The sequence below is a fragment of the Schistocerca piceifrons genome, chromosome 1, assembly GCF_021461385.2.
Source record: "Schistocerca piceifrons isolate TAMUIC-IGC-003096 chromosome 1, iqSchPice1.1, whole genome shotgun sequence".
Taxonomy (NCBI): Eukaryota; Metazoa; Arthropoda; class Insecta; order Orthoptera; family Acrididae; genus Schistocerca; species Schistocerca piceifrons.
Window position 1 is genome coordinate 246832908 of NC_060138.1, and position 21658 is coordinate 246854565.

Sequence of the window (21658 nt, forward strand, 5' to 3'; positions counted from 1 at the left end):
GCAATGAAACAAATGTATTACTTCCAAGTTTAGTGATATGGATACTTATATGTTATTTGCTTTGCAGTTTCCTGCGAATTCATGCTGTAAAAAATTAACAGGTACTTTATTACTTCTTTTTTAACATAATTTTTTTGTGGGTTAAGATTCTATGAAGCATATACCAACACCACAACTTTGTAATATTCATATGTAAGTGTGTGAGGTGGGACTAAAGGAAACTATTGTGGACACTTTGAAGATATTATACAGGAATAAAAAAATAAATAAATTATAAAATCTTGGTTTTATTGTTGAACAAATTATGAAGAACAGTCTATACAACAAGTAAACATTAAATCACCACACCACAATTCTAGTACAATCTGAGACATGTTCTGCAGCATTTGCCCACAAATTTTCAGGCTATACAACATGTGTATTATCTCTAAAGCAAATGATTTATGACATTAGTTTCATGCTATGTTACATCACCAGTTTACTACATCCAGAACACAAATTAAAAATACTGCATCTCTGTCATAAAATATGGCACATGAAAGCTGAATTTAGTAGTGTGTAAGAAAATATTTTGAACTGTAGTTCACTGAAACCATAAACAACAATATCTGTTACACGAATTACATATTGGTAACTGTCTGCAGACAACATTATTTAAAAATACAGTACTACAATATTTCTGGAAAAAATAATATTGTGACACTAAATTTAAAAAAAGAAACAGTACATACTTGGCTGCTTTTACTTTATTGCAAAGTCAGACTGAATTCTCTCACAGAAAAACAACAGGTAAAATAACTCTTAATATCACTAACGGTAGTGGAAGATTAAATGCAAGCATATTCAACAAAGATGACTTTACACCAAACCATTCACAATCTATACGAAAAGCTACTTAATATCAAACTCCAAGTTTTGTCGAGAGAGAGAGAGAGAGAGAGAGAGAGAGAGAGAGAGAGAGAGAGAGAGAGAGAACAAAGTGAAATGGCACAGAGATCACATAACAGATAATTATACAACACATTGTGGTAACAGAGACTGAAAAAAATAAGTATTCCAATACTCTCTGAAATGGATAGTCCATGAGATTTTTCTACAACTCAGTCCAGTTCCTTCCAGCAACAGGAATGATATGCAAACTTCATTGTGGAAATTTTAAAATAAATGCTTGCCGTTTATGTGATGATAACCGAGCAAGTTGACTATGAAAGCAACTACATCATATTGTTTACTTTACTTTACACACTGAAAAGTTCCCCTTCCCTCAACAAAGTAATCTCATGCTTACTGACCTTATTTGCTTCCTGCTTTGTGTTACCATACAGAAAAATTTTACACACACACACACACACACACACACACACACACACACACACACACACACACACAAAAGCTGTACAAAAAGAAAAAGCACAGAAATGTTATACCTGACATTATCTAGATAATATTCCTAATTATTTATGTCACAGTCTTTCAATACATGTAGATCTTTGTTTGTTAGAGACAATCCATCTCGTGGATAATGTATTAATGCTGTTAAACAGAACGAAACAGCACCATTTCCTTCACTAGATGACAAAGAACAAAACTGAAAATCTACACTTGCATACGAAGATAACAAATTTATAAAAAGCTGAGGAAATGCATTATTACAAAAAGGAACATTAACTTTTAGGACACTTCTACCGTCAATCAGACTGAAAAATTGAAATACTTTTAATATAACAAGCTGATTTATATAAATTCTTAAATGTACGTCTGAACTTTCATGCTGCCTGCTGATATGGTATAAAGTGTTCTTAAAGCATTCCAGTAACCCTGGAAGCAGTTGTCTTATCATGGCCACAAAGCTGGTCTCTCAAAAAAACCACACACACACACACACACACACACACACACACACACGGAAAAGTACAATTAACACGTTGGTAAAAAGTAAGAATGGAGATATCGTATAAAACACAGTAATGTGTCAAAATGTTACTCCTTTACTAAAGTTATAAATGCTACTTCTTATGTAACTATCACAGGTATTGAGATAAGTGGGCCCTCATGTATTTCAAGCATTTCCCCAAATGACATTCAACAATATGCTGAATTTCTGACTGTTTTTGGATGTCAATGCAATTTCACATATTTCTCTGAAATGAAACAAAACTTAATAGAACAGACTTCTACAGTAAGCACTTACCACATACCTCCTCCTCCCCCAAGCTGTGAGTAATAGCTTATATATCAATAGGCAAAAATTACACCAGTCTCTCAACACTATTAAAAAAATTCTGCATGACATGTTTCAGTTGCATTTCTTTGTCATATCAGTTCATCCTTTGGTTTATCTCATTTTACAAAATAGGTGATGTGAGCAAATTGAGTACAGCACGAGTACCAGGGTGTACCATCATTGTTAAGTCACATATCCGTTATATGTGCAGCAGCACTGTTATCAAGAATCCAGTAAAGCTTCCCATCTGTTGGCTTCACTCTAGCAGCTGGCAGAGGCTCTTCGTCTTTCAGGACACGCTACAAAATAAAGATTATATTTTGAATCCAGAAGATTAAAAACAAGTAATTTACTTCAGTGATTTCTCAACAGTAAGCTTAATGAATCAATACTCCTTTCAGAGTATCAGAATTAGATTTATTCACACAACTCCATTGTGATACACATTTACTGCATACTATAACTAACAAGAGTAATTTTATTACTTGGGTCCTGAAGATATATTGATTGTATGAAGACTTTTTAATGTTGTTTAAAATTATTTGTGATTGATGGTGGCGATAGTGGTGGTGGTGGTAGTGGTGGTAGTAGTAGTAGTAGTAGTAGTAGTAGTAGTAGTAGTAGTAATAATCTGATGTCACTCAACGGCCTAGTTCAACTGGGTGCCACTCTGCCAAGTTGGTTGTCCCTAACCTACCCCAGTAAGCCTAATGAAAGGGAACCTGTAGTTCAATGTTCAATGTGGAACATGAATCATGTGTCATGTCTGCTGAACCTTAACCTCACTGAGAAGTGAAGGCTAAATTAAATTAGTGAATTGTAAAATACCACCAACTAAAATGTCTGAACTTCTTTCATATAACAGTAAAAACGCTTTTCATTACCCCATGTTCTTTAGCTTTAATATACTGCATGATAGTGGGAAACTATCAATTTTGGAAGTAGTGGATCAGTAAAATCTGGCAGCTAGTTTAAAGAATAGATTAGTCTGCCTGGGAATACTCTTAGAAGACACCTCTCTGACTTGATACTTTACAGTACTGCAAGTCTTGTTGATAACCTCACAAAGTACACTTTTGTGCCCTTGAAGTGGTCTCCCAGCCCCCTACCACGGCTGAAATACAGACTGATTTATTTATTTATTTATTACTAGAGAATAAAAAAATTCAAATGGCTCTGAGAACTATGGGACTTAACTTCTGAGGTCAGCAGTCCCCTAGAACTACTTAAACCTAACTAACCTAAGGACATCATGCACACCCATGCCCGAGGCAGGATTCGAACCTGCGACCGTAGCGGTCGCGTGGTTCCAGACTGTAGCACCTAGAACCGCTCGCCCACCCCGGCCGGCTTACTAGAGACAAGATTCCATGCACTTGCATGTTGCATATGCTTTTGCAAAAATGGCTCCTTTTCACAGGTTATTGAATATTTTAACTAAAAACTAGTGACGATAATTATTTTCGCTCTATGTCACAATATTTTACAAATTTAAACGGGTGGTCTCTAACTCGATCTAGTTTTGATGTCTCACAGATTGACCGCGACACAGAACTGCGTGCAATCGCAAACCGAGAGGCAACTGCCTAGCGAAATCATCACAGAAAAGGAACAGGAAGAATCAATTCTCCTGCACCAGTGCTTGATGTACAATATTTTAATGTCATCACTTTTCTTTCACAGCTTCTCATGTAATATCCCCCAAGAGTCCTTTTAACGATCAAATACAGATTGAACTGGGTGGTAACAAATGTAGCAGCACATATTCCTTTCATATTCTGTATTTATCAAACTTGACAAGGATTACAACACTTCAGCTGTAGTCAAGAGTATGTTACAAAACTACCTTTAATGTCACCTTCTCTGGAGTGGAATATTTTATTGATAAATCTGAGCACTTCAGTTGTTCTCCCTACAGCTGATCCAACATGTTGATCCTACTTCCCATCACCTCATGAAGTTGTCACTTATGTCATGAAAAAAAATTCACTAGCTTTCAAGAACAGGAGCAGCAGGTTTCTATGCTGCCTTAATCGTCCTGACTGTTCTATGTATGTATTTTATCCAGCATTTATTCACACACTAGGTCACTGCCACTCGTTACACCAAGAAAGCAGTTTGTTCGTGTTTTCTTCCCAGTTCCATTCTTGGCTGCACCTGTCAGTTTTTTGTGTGTAAGAGCTTCTGTCAAACTTCTAAGGAATTTATGTGGGCTCCTACATATTTTTTTGACTTGTTCAACCCAGGTTATAGCTTTTGGTCATTGTGTACATGTAAAAATTTCCTGGAAAAGACTGGGGACATGTCCTGGGAGACTGTGGACATGTCCATAAAATGTTAATAGTATTTTTTTGGATGTCTGCCATGAAGTTAAATAATTATCTGTTGTTTTCCAAGACTTTAATGTGTGACCATCTTCTGTTCTGTCTTGAGCTTAGAATCTTCCCCATAATTTTGCATTCCTCTCTGAAGGTGTTCTCCATGCTGCCTTTATGTACCAAGTCATCCTGTAGGCCCTCTTGATATTTCTAGCTCTATTCTCTTTGCTATTGAGGGAGTAGGGTGCTACCAGCTCAGATTGTGGCACCCATTCGAACAAGTGATGCCTGTTGCCTGGGCTCCTAAATTATTCTTGGGTCATTCCAGTGACTGGCAGGGAAGGCTGAGAAGGCCAGCCTTGCACATGGAGTTTCAACAAAGCTCACAATCTGTATCATTGTTCCCAGTATTGATTGTCAACATTTGGTTCTGAGTTGAGTGAAAGGACTGAACCAGAGAATCCGAAGGTTCTGTGTCAAGCTAGGTTCAGACTTCCTTGACTTGTGCCATGGGCTTGAGAACTGTAGGGTCTTCCAAATGCATCTGCTGTGACCTACACATCAGAGGCTGTTACCCAGATAGCTAACTGAGTCTGGAATGCACACAAGATTTTCATGATTAGGAGGCACTACATCCAATCCAGATAATGGTAGCTGAAGGAAACCCAGAATTACCAGTGTGAGAGTGTTAAAATCCTATCAGTAAACTGCCGAAGCATTTGTAACTAAGTACCAGTATTTGAAGAGCTCTTGAAAAGCAGTAAAGCTCACATAATACTACGTACAGAAAGCTGCTTTGAACCTGAAATTGATAGCAGTGAGATTCTTGGGGAAAATTTAAGTGTATGTGAGTAAGGTAAGCAAATGGAGGTGATGTATTTATCGCAGCAAACGAGAAACTCTTACTTCTTTGACAACACTGCCACAGGCGACTCGTACTCTGAAATGTTGGAAATGATAACTTCTGGTCTTACCGTTGTGTTTGGAAATGAAGATTAATACTTTCAACAGGATGGGGCACCACCTCACTTTCACCTGGATGCGAGGGCTTTTCTCAATCTTACACTCCCTGCCAGATGGATAGGACGAAGAGGGAGTGTGGAGTATCCTGCTCGATTTCTAGATTAGAACTCCTCTAGACCATTGTCTGTGAGGTACTCTCAAGAACACAGTTTACACTGCGAGACCACACACACTGGATGATCTTAGAGAGCAAATGGAGCAAGCCTGTGATGCTATTCCGTTGGGAACAATAAAGTTGGCATGTCGCTCAGTCGTAAGTCGTCATCAACGTTGCATTGCGATGGATGGACACCAGTTTGAACATTTACCACCTTAAGTCAGACCATGAGGCACCTAACAACACTAAAATTGTATTTCTGACCCCTTTCATTAAAGAGATGTTCAGTTTCAAAGAGCGTATACATTATTTTGGGACACCCTGTATTACAACAAAAGTAATTGTTGATTAGTTTTACAGTAATTTTTAATTTTTATGAAAAATGATTTTCATTCCAATAATTTAAGCTGCATAAACCTGAAGTAAAAAGACTATATAGCAAAATTGTTTCATATAAATAAGAGTCTGTTTTAAAAGAAATTTCACTTTTTTTACCTTCAAATTTTAGCAGTCAAACTAATTACCTTGCTTGACCACACATTTGACCTCCTCTGAGTAGAATTTCACTGGAAATATTTTCTGCCATAGAGATAACTTCGTTAAATGAAATGTTTTTCGTAAAGCTCGAAAAAGCGAAAAAAATCATATTAAAGGGTGGGGGAGGGAGAAGCTCCCCAATAGGGGAGGCAACTTTTCTGTTTTTACTTCTACATCCCTTAGAGTGTTTTCCCAAAGTTTCAAAACTTTATCAATTTCTGCTCCATTTTTCTTAATTTGCCTGGGTTATAGGCGAAATGTTGATTCATCACTGAAGACAACACAATTCAGAAAAATCTTCACTGCCATGCAGCAACATTTTGTTTGCAAAAAGTTGGCACATAAAATGTAGTTTGTAGACTTTACAACTTGTAACAACTGCAAATGATAAGGACTTAGTGCAAGCATTTTGAAGTCTCTAACGGAACTGCTAATTCTCGAATAGCCTTCTAAGCTGATTTCTTGGGGCTATGTGTGAAAGACTCACTTGTTCAAAATGTTCTTCAGTCACTCTTGGTCATTCCATACTCTTCCATTTGCGCCAGGTATACAAACAAAACTGTTTGAGTTGATCTTTCATTTGGTGTATTATTTATAATTTCAATGTAATAAGTGCTACAAAGCATTAAAACCCATATATTCATTTTGAAAAAAAATCTGTATATATATCCAAGCTATGGGCAGAAATGTGTGTGTAGTGTCAATATTGACATAGAAAACCAGATATTTCACGTGTAACAATGCAGTAAGTTTTATTTCCAAGCAGTAACATGGAATTAATGTCAATCTGGTACTAACTGCTCATGAATGTGTAGCAATCTCCAGTACACTCTTCTGGCTATGAAGGGCCTGCATTTATAAGGCTAAGATTGATTGTGGGCAATGTCTTGCAAAATGTGTTAGCATAACAAGTTTAATATAGTGTACCTAAGCAAACACAAGGAAAGTGAAAAGAACAACCAACAAATATTCTTGGTGATCAATCAGCAAGAGGCTGACAACTTCTAGGACATACTTAAGATATGGGAAATCGAGATAGGTTCTTGAGGGTATAGGATGATGAGTGGGGCTGAGGTGACAGCTGAGGGGCCAAGCTAACCTCCAGGATACTGTCAGGAAAAAAAAAGCTGTCAAGATGGAAACAAGTACTCATTGCAGAAATACATCTATAGTGCCTGTCATCAGTTTGATGGTTACACAAAAATATTTTTTTTGAGAGTCTGCCCTATGAAGCAAAGTACATACTTATTACTTGTGGTTAACAAACTTCTGTAGACATTCCATTGAAAATTCTTTGTAGTTTGTTATCTCGACCAAAAAACTACTTCTAAGAAATACAACTCTAAATAGCATCCACTACAGTGAACAGCTGTTAATGGTCACTTCTTTGGTGTTTTCAGCCAGTTCTGAGGCTGCAAATGCACAAAATTCATTGCAAGGGGCACTCCCTTTGGTCTTGTGCCCTGCGTGTGTTTGCAACCTCATGACTGACTGAAATAGTCCATTAAAAACTGTCTACTGCAATGAACGTCATGCACCACAAGAGTAAAGGCAGATAGAAATTTTTCTGTGGCTCGACCACAATCATGTCTCATAACTTCCGTTTCCAGTAATGCAGCTTACTACTTGACCACCGAGCCCAACACAGACTTTAAGAAACTAGTATATGGACGTAATGTACTGGGGTAAACTTGGTAAGTCTGCGTACAACAACAATACCACTCAGCAATTAGGTGAGACCTACCAAACTTTGAAATCCTACGGGTTATAGTGACATGACAGAAGATTTACAAATTCCTACAGTTAATTTCTTGATAGTGGAAATAAACTCTTAGAACAGGTCTCTAATCATTATTAACAATTAGTTATTTATAACAATATTTCTAACATGTTTCAACTACTGCCACATCAGATCTGAATTTGTAACTCCTGAAACTTGGGTGAAGGTTGTATTTAATCATAAAGCAATGTAGACAGTATTTTTGCAAATTTTTAAACTTAATTTCTTACTGAACTCGCCCTTAAAACCACTGGTTCCTGTGCTCTGTAGATGGCAAACAGACACACCTGTTGAACTATCATCATTTATCAGTACTTATGAGTACTGATAATGAGGGTATTTCATTACATCAACTAACTTTTTATAATCTGTTTTGGGCACAAATTAGAATACTGAATCTATTACCAATTTGGGCATGGGTGTCCAAAGTCTGTACATCCTTGCCCTGCACATTATATTAACCTTGGTTTTTTCTTAAACAATGGAAAATCCAGGATAGAAATGAAAGTTGCTACTCACCCATATAGCGGAGATGCTGAGTCACACACACACACACACACACACACACACACACACACACACACACACGAGGCCTTAATGGCCAAAAGCTTAAAATGTGGGAGTCTTTTTGTTGTGCCCATATGTGACTCAGCATCTCTGCTATATGGTGAGTAGCAACTTTTCTTTTCATAATACTGTTGGTAGTTTCTTAGTTGCATGAGGTGTCACCCAATTTCTACTAACAATGTACCATTAGGTTAGCCACCTCCTGTGGGTTATATGCAAATGGCAGTTTAATGCTAGAGAAACAGAATGAAAGCTTTTGACATTGCAACTGAAGCACACTCAGTTTGGCAAATATATATTATTAGTATACCAGTGGTCCTCCCAACTTTCTTCCTCTGCCCATCTCCCCCCCCCCCCCTCCCCCCCGACTATTTTATTTATGAAAATATTAATTTTTTATATTTTCTTTGCCTTATTCTCTGTTTTGCCAAATTCAATTTAGAAGGGTTTTACATAACAAAAGCGAAATCTACATGGATTATGATGATGAAAATATGGACTAAATGGTTTATCACATTTTTATTTATTCAAAAACTATGAAATGAACAATATCTACAATTCAGTAAACTAATATCACGAGAGCATTAAAAATTTAAATTACAAAGTCCAGTGTGCTAGAAGAGCTTGCTTTTGAAAACAAAGTTTCTGAAGATGTTGTGTAATAGCAGAAACAGCCACTCAAAGTTCTTTGCTTACATTTAGCTTCAAATGTAAGTTTGGCTTCATGGCTGCTACAGCTGAAAAGCTAGTCATGCACAGGTATGTTGTGGCAAAAGGAATCACCATCTTTACTGTATTCTGGCTCAGTTTTGGGAATTCGTTGCTAATATGTATCCAATGCTCCAACAAAAACACTTAATTACATTTACTCTTCAGTGAAGTGTAACACGTACGATCAGTAACTTGTTCTTGCTCTTTTATATTTAGACAGGACGGTCCAGGAGTCTGCAGCTCGTGGTCTAGCGGCTAGTCTTGCTGCCTCTGGCTCATGGGGGGGGGGGGGGGGGTGGTTTTGATTCCCGGCCGGGTTGGGGACTTTCTCTGCCTGGGGACTGGGTGTTTGTGTTGTCATCATTTCACCACCACCACCATTTGCGACAGTGGCTAGACTGGACTGTGTCAAAATTGGGACTTTGTACGGGTGCCGATGACCGTGCAGTAGAGTGCCCAACAAACTAAAATAATCATCATCATCATCATCATCATCATCATCATCATCATCATCATCATGGTCCAGGAGCTTTTTTTAATGGACTGTTAATCCAATAAAATTTAACAAAATCATCACTGAAATACTTTTCGAAGTGAACTTTTACTGCTGGAAGATGATGATGAAGGTGAGTTTCTATCTTCATTTGATTACCTGTGTCCTCTAACAATGACTAACGCAGAGAACAAATTTAGCATGCCACTTTCCATTGGGCTTTGTCATAGCTCTAATTTATTCATGGATGCCCTCAACTTTAAAATCAAAGATAATAAAGTTGCCTGATTACCTTGAAGTGAGGTGTTAAGAATATTTAGTTTTGCAAAGATGTCAGTAAGTCAAGCGAAGTAATAATAATCCATCTCCACACACAGTACTTTAAAAAGCATTGAATTTATAGATTTTGCCTTAATAAGATTAACTGAATGGGTGGGATAAGTTATTTACTGGCCCAATGCACCTATTTCACGATATCCCGTTTTGGTAAAAGAAACTACTGACCATGTCAAATTCATCAATGGAACTGACATAAGAACTAAATGAGCACCTTTGTGAATGTCAGTAGCTTACTCCACTTCAAGAGTAAGTTTGTTTATTGATAACCTACTCAAATAAATAATCAGAAATTTCTGAAATTCATCTATGCACTGTGTCACTAGACATATGAATATTTTTCAACTGTTGAGCAAATGAGTCACCAAATTTTGTTGATACTATATAAATTGCTGCCGGTAACATTAGAGTCTCCGTACCTGTGTGTGGTTTCCCACAATTTGTATTCCCATGCAGAATCTGGTAAAAGGCAAAAAGGGCTTTAGAAGTCACATTCGTCATCTTGGTGAAGTTCTTCTGTGTAGACAATAAAACATTTAGTTTTTCCACTAATTCAGGATGTTTTGTTTAAAGATTTCTCTGTAACTTGTTAGGCTTAATTCTATCAGCAGCTAAGACTGTTAAACAAATTACACACTGTGGTCATTTTTCACCACTGGCTGGAGTTTTCAGGAAGCCGAGAAACAAACAGTTCACATCATACCTACTAATTTTAGCTTCTGTAGTATCTCCCTCCCCTCCGCCAGTTGATGTCTGTCACTAACCAGGAAACAATTTGTACTGCAGTGAAGTCTTCCTTGTAACAGCTGAAAGACTGTAAGAGGGCGTCGAGATGCGCAAGCCAAAGCTCTCACTGTGCGCATTAGCTAGGAATTCCGTCACAGTGCAGTCGATGTGTGCAATTCTGTAGATGACTGATGTGATCCAGCTCTTCTGATCATTTAAAACAATGCTAAAAATATAACCACGGTTTCATGATCGTTAGTGGTGCCTGGAATAACACTGACATTGGGTGGAATTCAGTTCAGTCTTTATTTGAAGAAAAAGATAAACATAATTGTCTGTGACTAATAAATGTTTATTTACTACACGGCGGCCTCCCTTGCATGCCATTCGCATCCCCTAGGGGGCCGCTTCCCACAATTTGAGAACCACTGCCATGCACTGATCTAGGTATAAGGTGGAAACTATATGGCAGAGCAGTTGAAGTGTCAGAAAGAAACAGAACTGAAATTCTTTTGCGTTTTTTTCCCCCCCCTCTTCCATGTTTAACTGACACCAACATGCATTCACCCAATCGCAAATGCGTGTTACTTGCTCAGTTAAAGCAATGTGACCGAACGAACACTGACCATTTACAGGGTTTATGAGGCAATGTAGTGCTTGCTTCGGCTGCAAACAAAATTGCTCTCTCATATTTCAGAATGGAGGTGTGGCTTCCAAGATATCAGAATTCTGTCAACTGAGGCCTACAGCAAAATTGCAATGGTGGGGGAAAGATGCAAACAGGCTCCTCATTTGTCCCTCTAACAACAGTTTAACAATAACAGAAAATGGTACTTTTCGGAAATACGGAAGCGTCCGATCCCGCCCGTCTGCTTTGACCCATGACGTCACAAATATGGCGGAAACTACCATAAACCACGATTCCAATATGGCGCATATAAAGTCGGTACGCACACATTATAAGGACGAAAATACATCGAAAAACAACCACACACACTTTCCAAAAAAAGCCTAACGACACTAACGGGACAAACGCGGGAAATGGGGTGTTTTTGGGTGTGGGCAAACTAAATATAAACAAATTTAGACACCCTCCCACACACAAAACCACACAAAATGACGAAAAACACCGACATCACAAAACTCCCCAAATACCACTAAACACAATATCATCTGGAATCGGATACTTCCCTTGATCTATATAGCTCAACAGCAGCTTCCGATCCCATAAATTAGAATCAAACACTTCCCTTGGCTTATATAGCTCAAAAACATCTCCCGATACCAATACCAACATACACAGCCACACATTGGGATCGAACACTTCCCTTGACCTGCGCAGTGTTAGTTTTATCCGTCATATCCGTTCCTGAACAAAAACAACAGCCGATTAATTTTACTAAAATTACCGCACGACGTACAGTGAACAACACTAAATTAACCTTCACACAAAATCGTTAACCCACTGAAACGAATTCCACTACAAACACAGCCGACATTCTAACAATTCTTGATAATGGGCAAAAGCAAACTGAATCCATTACACCACACAAACGAAAACCCTGAACATACCACCAGAGAGCACAACAAACCACAACACGACGACATCTACAAACACGCCACACTCACAAACCGCACCGTCATGACGTCACACACAACACCCTTACGTCACGGGTCAAAGCCGACGCTTGGGATCGGACGCTTCTGTCGACCCTACTTTTCTTACCATTATTCAAATAATATTTCATCCACACTATTAAACACACACACACACAGACACACACAGACACACACACAGACACAGAACAGTTTTAATACAATTATTATTATTATTATTATTATTATTATTATTATTTCAAACCAAAAAATTCTATTAAGTTCGATTAGTATTTTAAAAAATATGAAGAGATGAGTGAGAAGTTGTCATACCTTGACAATGTCTGCTTTGCCAGCACCAGTAAGGGCAAAAATGCAGCACTCTGCATTGTTCACCACAGGAAATGTTAAAGTAATTCTTGAGGCTGGTGGTTTAGGTGAATTAGTTATGGGTGCCACCCACACTGAGGTTTCCTCCAGAAGTCTGTGATCAGGAAAAAGTGAGCATGTGTGCCCATCTGGTCCCATTCCAAGCAACAACAAATGAAACCTAGGTAGTGAATCTGGAGGAAAATGCACTGCCATTTTTTGAATGTAGTCTTTTGCTGCTTCCTCAGCTGGATGGGAAAAGAGAAGAAAGCTTCTATAAATTCCAAGTACACAAATACTTCAGAACATGAATTATCTTTGGCATTTTTAAACCACATAAAATACTAATCAATACACGTACAAATAATCATCCAGCAAGTTTGGAACAGAGAAAAACTGATGTCTTTGGTAAAGTTATTTTAGAACACTACAAAATCAAGTTGCCCATAGAACACTTAAGAATATTAAAGAACTGCAGTTTTGTTTCCAAATTCTATACTGCAAAAAGTAGGCCTTAAACAGAGTCTCGTGTAGTGTTGTGCAAAGGTTCTGCTCAATTAAGTTAAGAGCCCAGAGTCAAATACAAAGGTTGAATGGAAAGTAATGCCTCCACCTTCATTAATTGGGTTTGGATGGGAATATTTTAATAAATCAAATGCAGAAATAATCCTTAGAATGTGATCTTTAATTACCAATATTCACTTTTCCACATACTTTCCAGCCCATTGGACACATTTCTGCCAACGATGAACAAGTCTTCTGAAGCAGTCACAGAAGAACTGCAGTTTACCGCAACCACAGTTTCACAGAACTCTCAACGTCTTCATCAGAAGCATAATGATGTCCCGTGATTGAATGTAGAAAGGTGTCACCTTCATTCTTGTAACGCGAGAGGAGTTCCTGGCAAATTTCAAGTCTGTGTACTGTCATTTCAGGAGTCAGCATCCGGGGTATGCATTGTGCACAGATCTTCTGATAGCCAAGCAAAGTAATAACGTGACCCACACGTTCTTGTGAAATGCCGACTGTGCTTGCAATTTCTCTCTGAGTGATACGACAATCGTCCTGGTTCAATCTGTCAACATTTTGCTTGTGAAACTTGGTGGTTGCTGTCACAGGACATCCAACTCTGTTTGTCACGCAGGTCAGATGTTCCGACCTCAATGTCTTTAAACTTACTTGCCCAACGATGCACAGTATTCACATCAACACAATCACCATAAACTGCTCTCATTCTCTGATAAATTTCCTTTAGGGTGACATCATCTGCTGTCAAGAATTCAATGACTGCATGTTGCTCAAGTCACATTGACTGCACAAGGTTTCATACATTACAGTGTAACAACACAACCATTCAGTGCTATGGCTTCCCACCAACTGGAGCTGTAGCGGAAACAGGTCAACAGAGGTTTAGGCCAGGGGAATTGTGGGCCGGGTATAGTGAACAGTTGTTTAAGTCATTTGTGTTGTGACATGCAGCATGTTCAGCAATTGGATTGTCAAGTTTTAAGTTTGCCACAGTCTGGTGGTGGCCATTCATGTGAGCAGAGTTGGTTATTTGTCATGCCCACATAGAATGCTGTACATTAGTTGCAGGGTAACTGCAATATGACATAGCTGCTTTCACACATGGACTTGCCTTTTATTGGGTAGGAAATGCCTGTGACGACTGCAATAGGAAGTGGTGGGTAAGCTTATGGGACAGGTCTTGCACTTGCACTGACCACAAGGTAAATGACCCATGAAGGTTTGAGAATAGGATTGGACAGGGATGGACAAGGATATTCTGTAGGTGATGTGGATAGGATGTCACTCATCTTGAGGCATGATGAGAGGTAATCAAAGCCCTGGTGGAGGATGTAGTTGAGCTTTCAAGGCCATGGTGATACTGGATCGTCAGAGTAGTGCTGGACGGTGGCTGGTTAACAGATTTACTGGTGTTTGAGGAGCACATGCCACAATAGATTTGTTTATGATTGAGCTAGAGAGGAAATTGTCTAATGGGAAAGACTCTGGTAAGGTTATTGGTATATTTTGACAACTTCTGCTTTCCACTGCAGTTGCAGCATCCATGGATGGCTAGACAGAAAGGAAGAGAATTTTTCACATGGAATGGATGACACCTGTCAAAGTAGAGGCACCACTAGAACTTTGTGCACTCAATATGGACAGACATTTTTATGGAGCCATTTGAGAGGTAGAGATTGATATCAAGGAAGGTGGCTCAATTAGTTGAGAGGAACCAGGTGAAGCGGATTTGGTAATAGGTGTTGAGGTTATGGAGAAAAGAGCACAGGTCGTCCTTCGTCAAGTCCTTGTGCGCATTTAGAGATACTCAAATGTAAAGTTTGGTTGGACACATTTGAACATCACTTAAACGTAAGTACTAATTGGATAAATATAATACAGTTATTTTGTTTGACATTCCCATGCAAATTTATTATTATTAGCAACATGAATTTAACTTAATAATCTTTCAGCTTTTATTCAAATCTGATTCTCAGAGAAAGCATAATAATGAAAACAAACTTAGTTTGACACCTAAAAGAAAGTGTTACAATGAACAAGACTGAAGGAGAATAGAATATTGCAAGGGGAAGTGTTCACAAAACTTGGTGGAGAGAAAGCATTGAAGGCTATCTACAACTTTTAATCATTTAACTGGGGCACCTACACCGAAGTTGGAAAGGGTCCTTTCTTGACTGCATCCCACAAGCCAATTCTAACACTCAATGTCATCTATTAAAAGGGAGCTTACACGAGCCAAGTTATAATGTTGTATTGTTAACAAACAATTTCATGTATTCAAATAAAGTAATTGCAGAATAGTGTTCACTGAGAGTCATGAGGAGACATTTTACAAACTTGCCTACAGATTGCAATACAATGCAGTGTTATCTGATGAATTCAAGTTCAACAAACTCCTCTGATGGAAAATCATACCTAAAAATACTGCTCAAACAAACAACTCACATTCACTTTAGGGAATGTGAAACTAGTGGTACTTTTTTCACAGTTCCAAATGTGAGAGCTGCAAATGTATTTTGTGTTACAGTATTAGGCAAATACCTCACAGTTTATGCATGTGAACTTGTAAATTTTTAGATGAATACAGCAACACGCTTTTGATACAACACATTCAACATGAGATGGATATTGCACATAAATATTTCATAGAGAAGGAAAGTATTTATCAAAGCTTATGGTATGCCCTGTTTCCCGTTGTACACTTTATTGTACATGACTGTGTGCTTAACATACACAAAAATATCTGAATGTTTCTCTGTTATGTAATACAGTGTTTCTAAATTCATCTTGTGATTACAGTTATTTGTGGATAAGTGCGTTTTAAACTCCTTAAAGTTGCTCCTGTGTACCGACTATAATTTAGGACAAATAGGGACGGAAAAAAACACAGCAGGACATAGAAAAAAATAAAACGGGTTATTAAAATTAATTTAGTTTATCGCACCTATTACTTTTTTAACAGCAGCAGCTTAAATAAATGTTGTAGGCAGTGTAGATTACTGTAAAACTGGCTATACAGAACAATACAGCTATTACTTATTAGAGAAACATTTCATCATATTAATTAGCACATTGATTGATCGCGTCACTGACGTAATCAAAATCAAAAGGGTACCTGTTAAGTGTGGATCGATTTTGATGAACTGCTCCTCGGTAAGAGGTACGGTCCCAATTAGAGAACTCTTGTAAACCCCATAAGTTGAATCCGCGCTCTCAACAGGCACAACCCTCTCGTCACAAAAAAATAGTCTCCACTTCGCCCAATCTGTTTCAATTTTCGGGAGACCAACCGTAAGGAATTTTGTAAGAGATCCACCTAGATACACAAAACAAACTTCATTACGTGTTTTCATGTGATTCGTCTGACGAAGCATGGAATCTTGTATGTAATATTCCTAAATTTTGTCTGATCATAACCTGACAATCCAACTTTGAAAACATCGTCTCGCTGTATCGCCGTTCTGGCAATGTCTTGAATTAATTCACAGAGTGTTTTGATTACTTCTTCTTCACTTGGGACTATTTTTACTTCTTTCGGTGACATTTTAATAATCACGCGACTTTAAGTACACTTCATCAACTTTCACAGACAAATCAGCAACACTTCACTGACGTTAGAATCCAACCGCCCTGCGTTACGCCACTTCTCTGCCGGCACAGACCAGACGACACTATCACTACTGCTGCAATCAGCAGAGAGCTTATAAGTCATTGACATGGATGACCTTTAAACTACATAAGATAAAAAAATTCTCAAGTCCTAACTGTCCATGAATGGTAATCTGTCTTTAAACATCAATCCAATAAAAATACATGTAATGATTTTGTGCCGTCCATTAAATTTGTCATTCCCGTTACTAATAATCGTGTAGGGGCAGAGATAACAAACAAGCGTGGAAATGAAGCAAGTTGAATGTGTGAAGCAGTTCTTCGTAACACGGTTCAGTATTGGAAAATTTAAAGAGCTCTGAAAGGATAGACATCCTATGCATAACGGAGCACTTTACAGCCACAGGGTTAGAGGTGTTAGGTACGAAAGATTACATTGTAGCATCTTACTCATGTAGAACTAACATTGTTACATACACGAAGACAAAACACAAATTCAAAAACATTGAAACAAACAGATTAGTATATTGTATCATAATGTATATGGATTAAAAAACAAAGTAGATGAGGTTTTTGTTTGTTTGGAAGATTTAAAAACTGAAAATGTAATAGATTTACTATTCCTGTCTGAACATCACATAGTCACAGATATGGAAAAGGTAAATGTAAGTACCTAAGTGGGTATAAGCTTCCAACACGTGTAAATAAAGACAATAGCGCTAAGGAAGGAGTTGTCATATATGTTAAAAATTGTCACAGTGTGGAAAATTCATAAACTAAAAAGTTTTGTGTGGAGCAACATGTAGGGGGTGCACCTGTGAGCTTAAACTAAATAATTGTAACTGTTCATAAGGCTCCACTGGGAAATATTCAGCTACTTCTGAACAAGCTTGGATTCTTTGTTGTTGTATCTGCCACACAGTGGGAAGCAAATTATTGTCTGTCGGAATTTCAGTATAGATTTTCTGAAAGAGTGTGAAAGGAAAAATGATCTTGATTTATTACTTGGTTCTTTCAAACTGGCGTCAGTTATTGATTTTTTCTACTTGGGTAATACAGGAAAGCAGCACATTGATAGATAATATTTTCATATACCAAGACAAATTTAACCAAATACACATTTATTCTATTCAGAATGGTCTGTCTGGTCATCATGCACAGGTAGTTACTGTCTACGACATAGCTCCATACAGTAGTGCAAACTGGTTCACCAAATTTGGGCATTCAGTTGGTGATTTAACGACCGCTAATTTTAGACTGGGTTGAGATGTACTGGGAACCTGATGGTACTTTAAAATATAACTTATTCTACAACATGTTTGAGAGTATATTTGAAAGCAGTTTCCATAAGAAAACAGTGAAATATAGTTGTAAGAAACCATGTAGAAAACAATAGCTTACTAAAGGGATAAAAATATCTTATAACCAGAAAAGCAAAAGTATCTAATAGCAAGAAAGAGTAATGATCCAGAAACAGTAAAATGTTATAAAAACTACTGTACTATAGTAAGGAAAGTGATTAAAACCTCCATAAGTATGTATATATAGTGTCTGTTATTAGCCCCTATGATAATAAAATTTAAAAAATGGAGTATTGTTGAAAAGGAAACAGATAATAGTGGCACAAGTGGGGCAGTGCACAAACAGTTTAATTCAGATTTAACTGGAAGAATGCAGAAGGTTGAAATAAACGACACTCATAATGCACAAAAATCAGCAGATTCCTCAGACTGAGAAGATATCAAGAATGGGTCCTCTTTTTTCTTAATATGTATTAATGATTTGCCACTCTGTATTCATGAAGATGAAAAGCTAGTTCTTTTTGCTGAAGATACAGCTATATCAAACACTCCCAACAAACAAGAAATAGCTAACAAAATTACAAATAATGCTTTTTGGCAAATTATTAAGAGGTTCTCTGCAAATGGACACTCATTAAATTTTGATAAAATGCAGTATATACGGTTCTGAATAGAAAATGGCATAACACCATTAATAAATAAGGACTTCAGCAGAAGTGTGTAGTTAAGGAAGAATAGTCAAAACTTTTGGCTGTCTGAACTAATGAGAGATTGATATGGAAGAAGTATACTGATGATTTGCTGAAACATTTGAGTTCAGTTACTTATACTATTAGAATTATCGCAAATTTTGGTGATACAAGTATCAGCAGATCAGCTTACTACGCCTATTTTCATCCACAGTTTTCATATGACATCATATTTTGGAGTAAATCGTCACTATATAAAAATATTCATTGAACAAAAGTGTGCAATCAAAATAATAGCTGGAGCCCAGCCAAGATCATGTTGCAGACATTTATAGAAAGAACTACAGGTATTCACAGTAGCTACACAATACAGACACACACATACATTATATCTATTGTGTTGTCTAGGAAGCCTACTCACTCGGTTCGCTAGACAAACATTCAGACAAATTGTATTAATGGGTTTTATTACAATAAGAGAAGATAACAATACTTAATTTTTGCAATTACACAGATATGTCGCAAGCAAAGGGCGACAAATAAAATAGTCTAGCTTCTTCAGTACAAAGAACATAGAAAGGAACAGAGTTGACACCGCTATACAAGTCACTAGTCTTGAACCTACTATTGAACTGGGTTGTCACCAGTCAGTCGTGATGCTTATGCCCTGTTGCATTGTCATCCTGGATAGAGGTCGTCTGGCATGCAATTGGCTGATGTCTTCTCACAGTCATCTCTTCTCTATCTTTCCCGACTGGCGTCCTAGCGCTTGACTTTATATATATTTATTCATTTACGAAATTTGTTATTAATAACTCATCCCAATTCAAAAGCAAAATGCATAGCTACAGCAATAAGAGAAAGGCTCAACTTCACTATTTTGGGTTAAATCTAGCACTGGCACAAAAAGAGTTAAATTATGCTGCCACAAAAGTCTTTGGTCTCTTACCAAATACCATCAAAAGTCTTACATATAATCAATCAGCTTTTAAAAACAATTTTGTGAATGACAACTCCTTCTACTCAATAGATGAAGTTTAAGATATAAATTAGTATGAAAAATATCATAATGTGTTCCATGCAGAAAAAGTACTAAAAGTTTTATCTTATTCATGCCATTTATTCAAAGAAAATTATACATACAGTATGATATACTTTATTATTAGTGATACATAACTAGCCCTTTTTTACTAGGAACCTATCTATAGTCATTTGTTTCTGCAACACTTAGCGAAAATGCCACATAGCATTATCATCAAATAAATTTGTAGTGTGTGTAGTCACTGCTTTATTTCAATGTACAATGCAACTGGTTCCCATGTTTTCAGCATTTCTCTTATTCCGCCAGAAGATTGTTGCTTTACTGTTACCACCTCCTCTTCGTCCTCTGAAGGACTCTCCACAACTTCCTGCTGTCACACACTGCTACTCTATAAGCTCTTCGTTGGTCATTTGTTGGCTGTGATTTTCCACAAGCTCATTGATATCATTGTTATCCATTTCTAGTCACATGCTCTTGGCCAAAGATACAGTCTCATTGACTACTGGCTCCACAGATAAAAGCCTTACAATCATATTCAACAATACACTTCACCCAAAGTTTCTTCCAAGCAGAAGTGAGAGTTCTCTTGGTGATCCCTTCCCACGTCTTTACAGTTATCTTGATGCAGGTGATGATGCTGAAGTAATATTTCCAAAACTCTCTGAGAGTGAGATTGGTAACTACAGTCAACTCAAAGCAATGCTCGAAGAATTCTTTAGTGTAGAGCTTCTCAGAATTACAAATAATCTACTGGTCCATAGGATGGAGTAATGGAGTGGCATTGGGGGACAGAAATTGGATCTTGATGAATTGAAGTTCTTCAAGGAGGTGTTCTTGTAAGGGCAGGAGGGTTGTCCATAACAAGTAAGACATGGAGTAGCAGATTCATCTCAAGCAAATATTTTTTCACAGAAGCACCAAACCCTTCATCGATCCAATCACAAAAAAGGTCACATGTCAGCCTAGACTTGTTGTTGGAGCTCCACATCACATTTAACCTGCTCTTCTGGACTTTACACTTCCTGAAGGGTTGTGGATTTCCTGAACGGTAATTTTCAAATCGCCACTTGAATTGACACAGAACAGCAGTGGGAGACGGTCTTCATTGACATGTGACAGGACAATACATTTTCCTCTGCCATTATAAAGGTATGCTTTGGCATCTCTTTCCTTTAGAGACACATTTCGTCACAATTAAAAATCTGCTGCGACAGATAGCCCTCAGTATCTACAAGCATTTTGAAGTTGCTGATGAAGTTCTCCTCTGCCTTTGTGTCAGAGCTGACTGCTTCACCTTGCCTCACAACGCTGTGGATGCCAGTTCTTCTCTTCAACTTCTCGAACCACCCATGGCTTCCCTTAAACACTCCTTCAGCCACTGCTGATCCTGGCGTCTTTTAACGAGGTTGGCGAAAATCATTCTTACCTTCTCACAAGTGCCGCTCTCATTAATAGTGGCGCCTTGCAATTGCTTTTTATTTTCCTTATAACCAGCACCCTTTCGACATTGTCCATAATATTAAACCATTGTTTACATACTGTTTTAACTCCCTTTGAAGCATCCATTTTCTTAATCTTATCCTTGTTTTTGGGGCCAGTGCAAATAATTGATGTAGACCGATTGTATGTCACCACATGTTCGCGTTTTTCAATGATGTCACGTTTCATTTCTAAGGTCATTTTCCTTTCTTTATGGTCGTCTTTTTGCCGGT

The 21658-nt window shown here is 37.7% G+C and overlaps 1 protein-coding gene across 1 annotated transcript; it reads right to left on the reverse strand.

The window, feature by feature from the left end:
• Nucleotides 1–267: 267 nt before the first annotated feature.
• Nucleotides 268–17002, reverse strand: LOC124784307 (6-phosphogluconolactonase). Its single transcript, XM_047254091.1, has 4 exons — nucleotides 16723–17002; nucleotides 16421–16621; nucleotides 12742–13025; nucleotides 268–2523 (listed from the first exon to the last, which is right to left on the reverse strand). The coding sequence occupies exons 1-4, from the start codon at nucleotides 16847–16849 to the stop codon at nucleotides 2413–2415; spliced, it is 723 nt and encodes a 240-aa protein (XP_047110047.1). The 5' UTR covers nucleotides 16850–17002; the 3' UTR covers nucleotides 268–2412.
• Between the last annotated feature and the right edge of the window lie 4656 nt (nucleotides 17003–21658).

Coding starts and splice junctions, on each gene's coding strand:
- LOC124784307 (XM_047254091.1), bottom strand. CDS start 16,849: ATGTCACCGAAAGAAGTAAAAATAGTCCCAAGTGAAGAAGAAGTAATC. Junction 13,026..16,420: donor AATCGATCCACACTTAACAG/GTACCCTTTTGA, acceptor TTTCCCATCCAG/CTGAGGAAGCAGCAAAAGAC. Junction 2,524..12,741: donor GCAAAGCAGACATTGTCAAG/GTATGACAACTT, acceptor TTTATTTTGTAG/CGTGTCCTGAAAGACGAAGA.